This window comes from Chrysochloris asiatica, unplaced genomic scaffold (genome assembly GCF_000296735.1).
Source record: "Chrysochloris asiatica unplaced genomic scaffold, ChrAsi1.0 scaffold00122, whole genome shotgun sequence".
NCBI lineage: Eukaryota > Metazoa > Chordata > Mammalia > Afrosoricida > Chrysochloridae > Chrysochloris > Chrysochloris asiatica.
In genome coordinates, this window is record NW_006408640.1 from 1,413,238 (window position 1) to 1,425,940 (window position 12,703).

The 12,703-nt window shown below is 41.5% G+C and overlaps 1 protein-coding gene across 1 annotated transcript in view; it reads right to left on the reverse strand.

The window, feature by feature from the left end:
* PIEZO2 (piezo-type mechanosensitive ion channel component 2) overlaps window positions 1-12,703 on the reverse strand; it is an 861,527-nt gene that overhangs the window by 48,205 nt on the left and 800,619 nt on the right. Inside the window, exons 40-43 of the mRNA XM_006868690.1 lie at window positions 8,595-8,847; window positions 7,058-7,190; window positions 5,042-5,189; window positions 4,732-4,946 (exon numbers count right to left, since the gene is read on the reverse strand). Of these exons, the coding sequence (XP_006868752.1) occupies window positions 4,732-4,946; window positions 5,042-5,189; window positions 7,058-7,190; window positions 8,595-8,847 (749 nt within the window). The remainder of the gene's footprint in view (window positions 1-4,731; window positions 4,947-5,041; window positions 5,190-7,057; window positions 7,191-8,594; window positions 8,848-12,703) is intronic.

Here is a 12,703-nt window from a genome sequence, read left to right on the forward strand (position 1 = left end):
AATCCAAATTTTCTAACTACTGGTCCCTCCTCTTTGCTCCCTACTTTTGCATTCCAGTCACCAATAATGAGCAATACATCTTGATTGCATGTTTGATTGATTTCAGACTGAAGAAGTTGGTAGAATTCTTCTATTTCATCTTCACTGGCTTCACTAAAGCCAGTGAAGATGTTCTCGAATAGTTTGAGTAAAATTGGCATCAGTTCTTCTTTGAATGTTTGGTAGAATAGTAAATTGTTTAAACGATCTGATTAATTCTTTTATTACAGGTTAATTTTTTTTACTATACTCTATGTTAGTTTAGATAGGTCATGTTTTCTAAAAATGTATCCATTTATTTTAGATTTTCAAAATATTGGAGTACAGTTCTTCATAGTATTCTGTTATTATCATTTTTATTTTCATTAATTTTGTTGTGGTATCACCTATAGTGATTTGTATTTGCCTCTTCTCCTTTTCTTTTTTTAGATTTGACAATGGTTTGTTGATTTTACTAATCCTTTCAAAGAACCAACTCCTTGTCTTGTTGATTCTTTCTATTGTTTTTCTATTTTCTAATTCATTTATTTCAGCTCTAATCTTATTTTTTCTTCTTCTGGCGACTGTAGGCTTAACTTTGCTGTTTTTTTGTTTGTTTTTCTCTCTAAATGCTGGAGATATTGTGTTAATGTGTTGATTTTGGTACTTTCTTCTTTTTGGATGTGTGCATTTATTTCTCCTAATTGCCCAGTAAGCACTGCTTTTCCTGTGTCAGAACTGTGGCACTGTGGGTTAATGCGCTAGACTGCAAAGTTGGTTTGAACTGCAAGGTTGGTGGTTCAAGTTCACCACTGCTCCACAGAAACCCTATACAGGATTGTTATGAGTTGGAAGTGACTCGATGGCACTAACAACAACAAAGGTTTTGATATGTTGTGTGTGGTTTTGCTTTTTTTTCTTCTTCTATTACCCAGCGTAGTGATTACGAACTGGACTGAGAACCTTAAGGTCATCAGTTTGAAACTACCAGCCACTCCACAGGAGAAAGATGAGGCTTTCTGCTCCCTTAAAGATTTGCAGCCTCAGAAACCCTGTACAGGGTTGCTATGAGTTAGAACCGACTCCACGGCACATAACCACCACCAGTACCCAGTAGCTTTTAAGCAAGGTGTTATTCAATTCCATGTATCTTTGGTTCCTTGATCTTACTATTATTGATTTCTAATTTTATAGCATTGTGATCTGGAAGGTTATAGTATTTTGATGTTTTAAAATTTATTGAGGCTTGCTTTGTGGCCTAACATATGGTCTATTCTGGAGAATGTTTCATATGCACTGGAAAAGAATGTGCATTGTGCTCTTAAGAAATCTATGATGTCCAATGAGTTGATTGTTGTGTTTAGTTCTTCTGTGTCTTTGTTGAGTTTGTTTCTATTTTTTCTTTCCTGTCTTTTTAATGACCTTTTCTTTCTTCTTGATGTCATCCTACAGTTCTTCATGTCTTTGCTTATTATTGTCTAATGCATCAAATCTGTTCTTCAGATGGACCCTAAGTTCAGGTGGGATATGTTCAAGATCATAATTTGGCTCTTATGAACTTGTTTTAATTTTCTTCACTTTAGCTTGAACTTGTAAATCACCAACTGATGGTCTGTTCCACAACCAGTCCCCTGGCCTTGTTTTGGCTGATGATATGGAGCTTTTCTATCTTTCCCACAGATGTAGTCAATTTGTATCTGTGCAGTCCATCTGGTGAGGTTCATGTGTATAGTCATCTTTTATTTTGTTTTAGAAAAATGTTTTTGCAATATATGTCACTGATCTTGCAAAATTTTATCATGTGATCTCTAGCATAATTTCTATCATCAAGGCCATATTTGCCAACTACTAACCTTTCTTGTTTGTTTCTCACTTTCACATTCCAATCACCAGTGATTATCAATCCATCTTCATTGCATGTTTGATCAATGTCAGACTGAAGAAGTTGGTAGAATTCATCAATTCCTAGTGGTATTAACTGGTCTTCCTTGTTGTTGTTGTGAAGTGCCGTCGAGTCGATTCCGACCCATAGCGACCCTGTATAGGGTTTCCAAGGAGCAGCTGGTGAGCTCCAACAGCCTACCTTGCAGTTCAAACGGCTTTGCAGTCTGGTGCATTAACCCACAGTGCCACACCAGGACTTCCTTGTAGGCATATGGATATTATCCTATCACAGATAGTATTGTATCTCAAGATAGATTTGAAATATTATTTTTTAATGATGAATGCTACGCCATTCCTCTTGAGTTTATTGTTCCCGGCATAGTAAAACATATGCTTCTCAGATTCAAAATGGCCAATACCAGTTCGTTTCAGTTCACTAATGTCTATGATATCAATGTTTATGCATCATCCCATTTCAGTTTTAACTATTTCCAATTTTCCTAGATTCATACCTATATTCCGGTTATTATATGGATGTTTACAGCTGTTTTCCTCATTTTGAGTGTTCCCCATCAGCAAATGAAAGTCCTGAAGGCTTAACTTCATTTACGTTATCACAATCAACTCTACATTGAGGAGAGAGCTCTTCACCAGGCATATTTTGAGTGTCTCCCAACTTGAAGGCTGCATTTTGTGGCACTATATCTGACAATCTTCTGGTGTTATTCATAATATTTCCACCTCTGACATGCATTGGATAATGTTTTTCTGCTATTCTTAAGGTTTTTGGTGGCTCCTGGTGGGGCGCTGTAGGATCAGCACTGGACTGCGAACCACAAGGTTGGCAGTTCAAACCCAAGTCCACTGGCTACTCCTCAGAAAAACTATACAGATTGCTATGAGTTGGAACTGACTTGATGGCACTTAATAACAACAACTAACATTCAGAAGTAGTCTGCCTTTCCTTCTTCCTGGTCTTAGTTTGGAAGTTCAGCTGAAACCTGTCTACCATGGGTGACCCTGCTGGTATATAAAATACCGTTGTCAAGTTTCCAGCATGGCAGCATTATGCAGACTACCACAGTACAACACACAAGAGTACTACAGACTGACACACAAGAATACACAGAACTTCAAATAATTAACCAGAACACTGATTCACATGATGATGACATGTTGTCCAATTGCAAATTCTCTATTAAACCTGCATGTTGTTGTTGCTAAGTGCCAGTGAACTGTTTCTGACTCATAGTGACCTTGAATAGGGTTTCTGAGGAGCAGCTGGTTAGTTTGAACCACTGACCTTGCAGTTCAAACCGACATTGTGGTCCAGTGCTTATGGTGTTCTGAGTTATTTATTTTTGACAAGTTTAAATTCAGGAAACATTGTTCTAATTTTATTTTTCCTTTTAAGATACTTGTAATGCTACCGTTATTTTTATAAAACAATGCTGCCCATATTAAAGTCTAAATTTGAGCCTAAACATCTAAAGCCACACTGCATCTCTGGTTAGTGAACTTTGGGTTTCTTCTTCAGTAGTAATTTTCTAAGTAATTTTCAAATGAACAATCTGAGTTAGTTTGTGAGTCACCTAAGTAAAATTCATTTTTCATTACTTGACAGACAGTCATCCTTCAGCTTGAATGGCCATGTTGCTCATAAGCTTTGGATTTTAGTGATACCAAGATATGATATAAAGAACAAATTTACTGTTTAAACTGTTTATTCCCCATTGATAATGATGTACTTCATTTTTCATTTGCTTATTACTCATTCATTTGTTAAACACTGACTTAGTTGCTTTTTTAGGGTGATATTGTTGGATTCCTGGTGTGGTGCTGCAGGATCAGCACTGGACTGCTAACCACACGGTTGGTAGTTCAAACCCATAGTTATATAGGGTCGCTCATGTCACAACTGACTTGATGGCACTTATCAACAACATTGTGGGAAGACTACCTACAAGAAGTGACATCTGCATTGAGAACTAAAGAATGGGGAGGAAATAGCATGGTGGGCTGGTGAGGGAGAGTCGAGGAGGAGGGAGCATGACATAACAAGAGAGCAGGGCAGACTTTGAAGTGTGGGAGGTGACACTGGAAGCAGAAGAAAGGTCAAATCCATGGGGGTTAGAGTGCAAGGTGACACAGGGAGAGACAGTGGCCACCTTCAAGGATTGGCCAGACCCTGCCATATTGGACTTTAGGCTGCTCTGTTCTTAACCATCCATCCCACCTACCTGTCCCACCCTCACCACTTTGACCCTTGGCAATGCCAACAGCAGCAACAGACACAGTGTCATCTGACATATCCCCACCATGTACCAAGCCCCTTGCAAGGTAATCTTCAAATACTGTTATGTGTAATCCTCATGACTACCCTCTAGGCGAATGCTACTACCATCCACACCTACCATTCCTGTGTTTTCCTCTACCAGTAAGCTAAATAGCCCTCATTTCCCACCAGTCCTCACAAGACATGGTTTCATGACTTCTCATGACCATGGTTCACTTCATCTCCATGTCTCGAAGGAACAAAGGCAGATGTCTCCCTCCATGAGCTCTGATCCTTACAGTGGTCATCTCTATTTCTATTAATAGAAACTCTATTTCTAATAATGCAACTGAGATCTAATTAAATTATTCTTAAGAATCAATTCATACAGTAAATTGACATTGAATTTAATTCTGATTAGGATCTTTGACCTTTCTGTTCTTTGGTGCTGCTCTGCCAGGCCTTTGCCTGTATCTGTGATTCTGTTGTGCAAATGTGGATAACCTTGTGGAATGTATTTACATTAAAGAGGGCCCATGTTTCTAGCTCCTTACCTTTCAGTCACACCAGGTAAGATGAAGAACATCCAGAAGTGGATTCCAAATACAAGAATGACCTGGAAAATGACCTTTCCCAACACAGTCTTTCTGAGATAGAGAGCCCGGTCCACTACCATGGTTCCAAACTGAATGAGCACCATCACCAGGAATGGCCCTGGGACCTGGTCCTCTGAAAGTGAAGAGGTGATATCTGCTGCTGCCGAGTGTTTCTGAAGAAAGACAACACATCATGCCTGAGTACCACCACATAAGAGTCAGCTTTCTCCTTATTACATGGATGAATGGTGGCATTATCTTAACCTACCCCAAAGGCCCAGAAACCAAAGACGATGATGATGAAGTCGACAGTATCTGCCAAGAACATGAGCACGTATACGTCAGTCACGGCACTGTAGTCTGGATGGATGAGGTCATAAAAAAACTGTCTGATGGGCACGTATATTTGCAGAGTCCTGCAAAACAGAGACCCACCAACCGTGTCAGGAGAACAAAAGGACCAGCTTTTGCAATCAGTAGGTGTAAAGAGCAGCCCTGTATTCCTTGTTCCCACCAGTGCCCCAGTGGGACCCACTGGGGTTGCCTTCTGCTCTGACAGAAAGTATGCATACATTTATTGCACAGGTAGTTATTGTTAGCTGCCTCTGAGTTGGCACCCAACTCATGGTTATCTCATGCAAAATGGGAAGAAAATGCTACCTCATCCTGCATCATGCCCATGATTGGGTGTGGATCATCTGTTGTGATCCACAGGATTTTCACTGGCTAAGTTTCGGGAGCAGATCGTCTTGCCTTTCTGCCTAGCTCATCGTAGTCTGTAACTCTGCTGAAATCAGTCCAGCATCATGTTGTTATTGTTGTTAAGTGCCACTGAGTCATTTCCGGCTCATAGCAACTCTATGGGGTTTCCAAGGAGAGGCAGGTAAGTTTGAACTGGTGACCTTGTGGTCCAGTGTTTATTCTACAGCACCACACCAGGACATCCTACCCACACACCAGTCTCCTCTGACAGATAGGTGGTGAGTGTGCATGAGATATATTGTCAGGGAATCAAACTTGACTCTCCAGCATTGCTATTAAGTGCCATCAAGTCATTTCCAGCTCATAGCAACTCTGTATGGGGTTTCAAGGAGTGGCTGGTGAGTTTGAATTGCTGACCTTGTGGTTCAAATTGACCTTGTCATCCAGTGCTTATCCTACAGCACCATACCAGGACTCTGGGACACCTGAATGACAGGCAGGAATTCTACCATGAACTACCACTGCCCTCATGCCAAGATCACTACAAAAGTTCTTTCTGGCAATTGTGTCACAGGTTTCTGATTATCTTGAAGCACACTATACTGGTATAACGCCCTCTAAACTTGGTGTCTTGCTTTGCAATGGTATTTGATTACTACCTGTGAGGCCTTGAGCAGGCACTATGTTTCAGTTTCTTCTTCTATAAAATGTACAAAGAAAATACCTGACTCGCAGGGCCAGGTGAAAATTAACTGAGAAGATGCCTGGGCTCAGAGGACCAGACTTGGTATAAATGGGGTGCCACTTTCCCTTTTGCTCCTATGCCTGCACCTTGCTCTGTCCTTTCACACCACATCCTTCCAGCTCAGGCCTGCCTGTCTACCTCTGCTCTCTGTTTTTAATGCTGTCACTCCTGCTGGCAATTCAAGGCTATGCTGGAGGGTGAAAGCACACTAGGCCTCAGGACCACCATCTGGGACTCCCCTTATGTGACAGCATGTGGCCCATTCATGGCTCTGCCCTAGGCCTGCTGCCCCTCTTCCATTCTAGATCCTGCCTGCTGCGTGTCTCTGTTGACCAGATAGTGGAAAGGGGGCTAGGCATTTTGCTGGCTACTAGCTTTTTGACAGAGTTCTTGGGCAATGAAAACCATTGACTTGCTCAGCTGTTAACCAGACATTAGGAAGTTTGAATTGACCAGGGGCTCCTTGAAAGAAAGGCCTGGTGATATACTCCTGAACTATCATCTATTAAAAACCCCATTAAGGAAAATTCTACTCTGACACACACGGGGTTGCCATTGTCAGAGTTGACAAGATGTCAACTGGGTTTTGTTGTTGTTGTTGGACTTTGTCATAATAGTACCTGGGAATATCTATTGCCAATCCTTCATATTACTTCTCTATTTTGAATAAAAGTAAACCGTATTTTTATCAATGCAATGAGCATAAACATTAATCACACTTATTGAAAAATTATTTTAAAAACAACATGATAATGGTCTACTGTTGACCTCTAAATTATATACAAATTCTCCTGGCCTAAAATAAAATGCACAACCAAAATATTTTCATTTACTCACTTTTTTATGGTAAATGCTTTTGCTTTGATTAAATGTTCCTGAAGCTTTTCCATATAGAGTTCCCTTTTGCTTTTTTGCTTACTGCTCAAAACACTGCTTCCTTTTTGACTGCTGTTTCGAGTACTTGTACTTCCTAAAAATAGAAAAAAACCAAGATGTATTGTGGTGAACTGGGTATGTTAGCATATACATATAACAAAAGCACCTAGAGCCACATGGCATGTGGAGTGTGTAGAACTGTTTGAAGACGATGGGAACACCCAGGTATTCTTAACAGCAGTGCTGAGCCATTTGTATTCCACTGTCTCCACTCTGCTTCCACAGTCAAATAGATGCATGGCCTTACAGATTGGAATTGTGTTCTGTGTCTTCCTCAGTGTCTTAATTTCTCTCACTATAAAATGATGATGGTGATGTTGGGAGTGACTGAGCTGAAGGTCTCAGACTTGGGGAGAGTTTAACCGAAGGATTGCAACTGAACAGTTGTGGTCTAGAAAATCGGGCTGTGCCCAGGTCAGGCTGCTCCCCAAGGAACTTGCAAAGCCTGCCTCAGGGAAAAAGGAACTTGCAAAGTTTTTCCTTGTACACAGCCATGACCTTCAGCTCAGTCTGCATAAACATCTAGCTACTCTATTTCTGTTTCTTTAGCAACCACAAGTTACATTCTTCTGATAAAGTCCCGCTTACGGCATGCACAAACAACACCAGATATTTTTGCACTTTTTTCTCTGCCCCTACCACTTCCTTTGATATGTGTATAAAATAAACTTGCTGCATTTGGTCTATGTCACAGTATCTCCATCAGAGTGCTGCATCCCACCTGGTTTCAACTTTTACTTAAATCATTTGTGTTTTGTGTCTTCCTTTTTCTTCTAATCTCCTGTCACCCCTATTCAGGTTAAATTGCTCCATGTGGGTCAAGGAGAATAGGAAATGTCAGATGTGGCATGGCACGATCTGGTAGTGTCTGCTCTGAATGGGTTCTAGGGATGATTATATACCATTGGTATATTGGGAAGCTTTGAACATCATACCACAAGTGTGGAAGCCCAATTCCTCAAGCAGTGGCCACTTGCAGCACACACATTTTAACCTGTTGATCATATTCATTATTATTAGAAAATTAATAACTAGCTTACAAAATAGCAATACATTTTAGCTAAAAGTTCCCACTGATTAAAACTAAACACATTCTCAAAATACACCTGTAGCACTCTGCACACACCAGCAGGATCTCTGGGTACGATTTCATAGCTTTCGTGTCCTGAGTATGAGGTGGTGTGCTTGTCACTTTTCACAAGTGGCTGAAACTCTAGACCCTGGGTAGAACTGGGTGCTGTGATCAATGGGATGACACATTGCACAACCATGTTGGGACTGGACTTTGTGTCTGCATGATATGCAAACAATATCTTTCACACAACAGAATTTATCTCCTGATAGCACCCAGAACAAATTCCCTGCCTCTACCCACTGCACCAGAAACAAAGACAGTGTTGGGAGATGCTCCGTCTTAGAGATGCACTATGATAGATACCTCTTTTGGACCTGTTTGAAGAAAAGCTGGACCTCTGGGATGCCTGAGAGCTGTCGCTTGAGCTCTTCCTCCGCATGTTGGTTTGCTGCTCTGGGAAGTGTACATGCACTGATTCCACTGAGGCTCCCAGGTTGATGGACTTCAGGGAATCACAGGAGTCCCTTCTGCTGTGACTGAGTGAGAGCTCATCTTCTGACTCGTCCTTGTTGATGTCACCTTCAATGATGTCGTCTTCATCCCATAAGCCATGGCACTGAGAAAGCAAACAAAGATGTAGTTCAGGCTGTAGTGCCTGCCCTAAAATAGCTAATCAGACAAGATTAGCTTTCAAGATTGGGCAGTCAATCTTCCTAGATTCTACAGTTTTACAATGGGCTAGTTGAGTGGTAGTTCTGGTAGTGTAGTGGTTACGAATTGGGCTGTGAACCACAAGGTCAGCAGTTTAAAACTACCAGCGGTTCCGAGGGAGAAAGATAAGGCGTTCTGCTCCCATAAAGATTTACAGCCTTGGACCCTGTGCAGGGTCGCCATGAGTCAGAACTGACTCCATGGCACTTAACAACAACAACAGTTGAGTGTCATAGGGTGTGTGTAGGTAACAAGCATTTGACTTAATTGAGATGGAGACTACAATGTTTTGCCAGTAGAGTAGAGATAAAATGAATATCACTTGAATTGTTTCTTGAGTGACAGTGCTTTCTATAACAGTATCTGTCTATATGCTCTCTCGGAGACTAGCATTTAAAATACCAAAGTAAAGTATCAGTTGGCAAATTTAGCCATACCACCCCATGCTTACCAAATACCTTTACTTGAATAATAATGCTTCCTTTCATGCCAGTCTACTTAGAAAAATGTGAATTCTTCAATCACCCATTACAGAATCAGAAATTAAGCTGAAAACACTTAATTCAAAAAAACTGGGGAAGGTGGAATATTCCCCTATAACAAAAACATGTTTTGAAAGAGGTCTTGGGACCCTGAGCAGGAAATGGAAGGAGGATGAATTAGCAGGAAATGGAAGGAAAAACTAGATGAAAACAAGAAGCAAGAAGACCTAAGTATTGTGGGTACCCTGCTAACTGGTCTGGTGCAATGTGGCTATCTTGAGATAATACAATCAGTGTTTCAAGATGAGAAGGTAGCTTCATGAATCCCTAACAGGAGATATAAACATGGAGTAAAACAAAGTGAGCAGAACAGGAACCAGATTTAAGATATGAAAGTGCAGGAAGGAGGGCAAGAGTTGCAGGTGATCACTGAGTAAGGAGGGAATCATAAAACAGGGACAGAACTCTGTTATCCACCAGCAATAGCCCCTGGCCATTTGGGTTGAATACCTACATGGAGGGAAGGCTTCCTGGAGTGATGTCTGGAGACACTAGGCTCCAAATATCCATGCCCACCACCCCTGCATTGAGTCAGTGCTAGCAGCACTCCAAAGAGCATGTCCCATGTCAGTGACCAGTGACCAGTGACCAGTGACTTGAGCAGTACTCTCTCACCACCCTTCCCCTGACCATGTGTGCTCCTCTTCACATCCACTCACCCTGTGACCAGTGATGCCAGCCAGCCAGTGGTCTATAGGGTGAGTTCCCATACCCAGGATGTCAGATTCCACCTCTGCCACTCTGATACCCAGGCAGCCAATGATGCATGCGCTCAGAGACCTTACATTGTATACCCCAACTGTTCTACCAATTGTGGGGTGCATTCCTACCAGGAACTGCCCCACTGCCTTGACAGCCAGCAACACTTACTCCAGTACCACCAGATTGGTGATTGGCAACATGCATGCCATCACCCACTGGGGAATTCACAGCTCACTGCTGCACTGCCTATTGGTGTGCCTGTCTCACCATGTCTCCCTCACTGCCCTGCTTCCCCTTTGACTGGTGGCTCATGTTCCTGTACCACCTGCTGGATGACTAGAGGTGAGAGCCCCTTCCTCCCCTCATTCCTGCCATGGCCATCAGTGAGGCAAGCTTCCATACCATCCATAGAGACCAGGAACCCTTATACCCTCACCTTGACCACCTATCAAATGGCAAAACACACCCTCAGTAGCCATAACCCTGAGATTGGAAAGAGTGTACCTTGCAACCAGACCTGGTAACTGGACTTCCAGGCATATCACCTCAGAAGAAATGGTCAACACAATCCAATAGTTGCTAAAAGCACTTCTTTCAAATGATGAGAAGTTCCTAATGCCTACCAGATTAGACACCAAAAAGAATGCCCATCAAGCCCACCCAGATACATATAAAGAACAAACAAAACAGAGGATGAAGCAAACAAACATAAAACCAGTAAATAAATAAAATAACTCCTTAACTTCTCAGAGACAGGAGTTTATTTATATAATTTATTTATATAATTCGATAATATCAAATTGTATAAATAAATAGGACAAGATGGCTCAAGCAATTGACCAAAGTAAAGAGGCAGAAAACCTTCTTGAGGATACATAATTTTAAAAACATATATGGGAAACTCGTTGTTGTTAAGTGCCGTCGAGTCGGTTCCGACCCAGAGCGACCCTGTACAGGGTTTCGGAGGGTGTAAATCTTTACGGGAGTAGAAAGCCTCATCTTTCTCCCGCGGAGCGGCTGGTAGTTTCGAACCGCTGACCTTAAGGTTCACAGCCCGATTCGTCACCACTACGCTACCAGAGCGAATCGGGCTGTGAACCGCAAGTTCAGCGGTTCGAAACTACCAGCCGCTCCGCGGGAGAAAGATGAGGCTTTCTACTCCCGTAAAGATTTACACCCTCGGAAACCCTGTACAGGGTCGCTCTGGGTCGGAACCGACTGGACGGAACTTAACAACAACATGGGAAACTTAGACCAAAGAAAGCACAGACAAGTCCAAGAAAAACACAGACAACATTCTAATGGAATTCAGTAAACAATGCAAGAACAGTGTGACTAAACAGACAGTGAAACCATACAAAAATAGCAACTAGAATCCCAAATGATTAACAATAAGATGTCAGAAATACTGATTCATGGGAAGGATATAGAAGAACTAAGTCAAGGAATGACAGAATCAGCAAAACAGAGGACAAAACACTTGAAACTAACTAGTTTGAGGAGCAATCAGGCAAAAAATAAAGGAATCAAAATGTATGTGGGACACTTTCAAGAGGAATAATCTATGCATGATTGGAATTCCAGAACAGGAGGAGACCAAAAATAGCACAAGCAAAATGAAGTCCTTGACAACTTAAATCTTTTCTCTGTTTATAATGATGTTATTTATTGGTCTAAATTTGAGGATTTTTGTTTTCAATACATTGAAGTGCAATCCATATAGAAGACTGTAGTCTTTAATCTTCATTAGAAAATACTTCAAGCCCACTTAGTTTCCAGCAAGTGAGGTTTTATCATTGGCATATCACAGATTGTCAATGAGTTATTCTCCAATTTTTATGCCATGTTCTTCCTCATATAATTCAATTTCTCAGATTATTTGCTCAGCATATAAACTGAATGTTGCTGTTGTTGCCCGTGAGTCAGTTCTGACTCATAGTGACCTTTTATAGGGCTTCTGAGGAGCAACTAGTGAATTTGAACCGCCCACGTTGTGGTTCAAATCAACCTTGAGATCTCGTGCACTATCCCAGAGTCCCACACCAGGACTCCACAAACTGAAAATGTATGGTAAAAGGATACAAACTTGACACAAATCTTCTCTAATTTTAAACCTCTAGTATTCAATGATTGAAGTTGTTAAGGACTTCATTCTTCTTGGATCAACTAGCAACACTCGTGGAAGCAGCAGTCAAGAGATCAGATGACGTATTGCATTGGGCAAATCTGCTGCACAGGAACTTTTTAAAGTGTTGAGTAGCAAAAGATGTCAGCTTGAGGACTAAGGTGTAGACCCAAGCCATGGTATATTCAATAACCTCATATGGGTGCGAAAGCTGGACAGTGAATAGAAGAATTGATGCCTTTGAGTTGTGGTGTTGGAGGAGAGTACTAAAAGTGCCATGGACTGTCAAAAGAACCAATTGCTCTGTTTGGGAAGAAGTGCAACCAGAGTGCTCCTTGGAGGCCAGCATGGCTAAGCTTCATCTCTCATATTTTGGACATATTGTCAGGAGG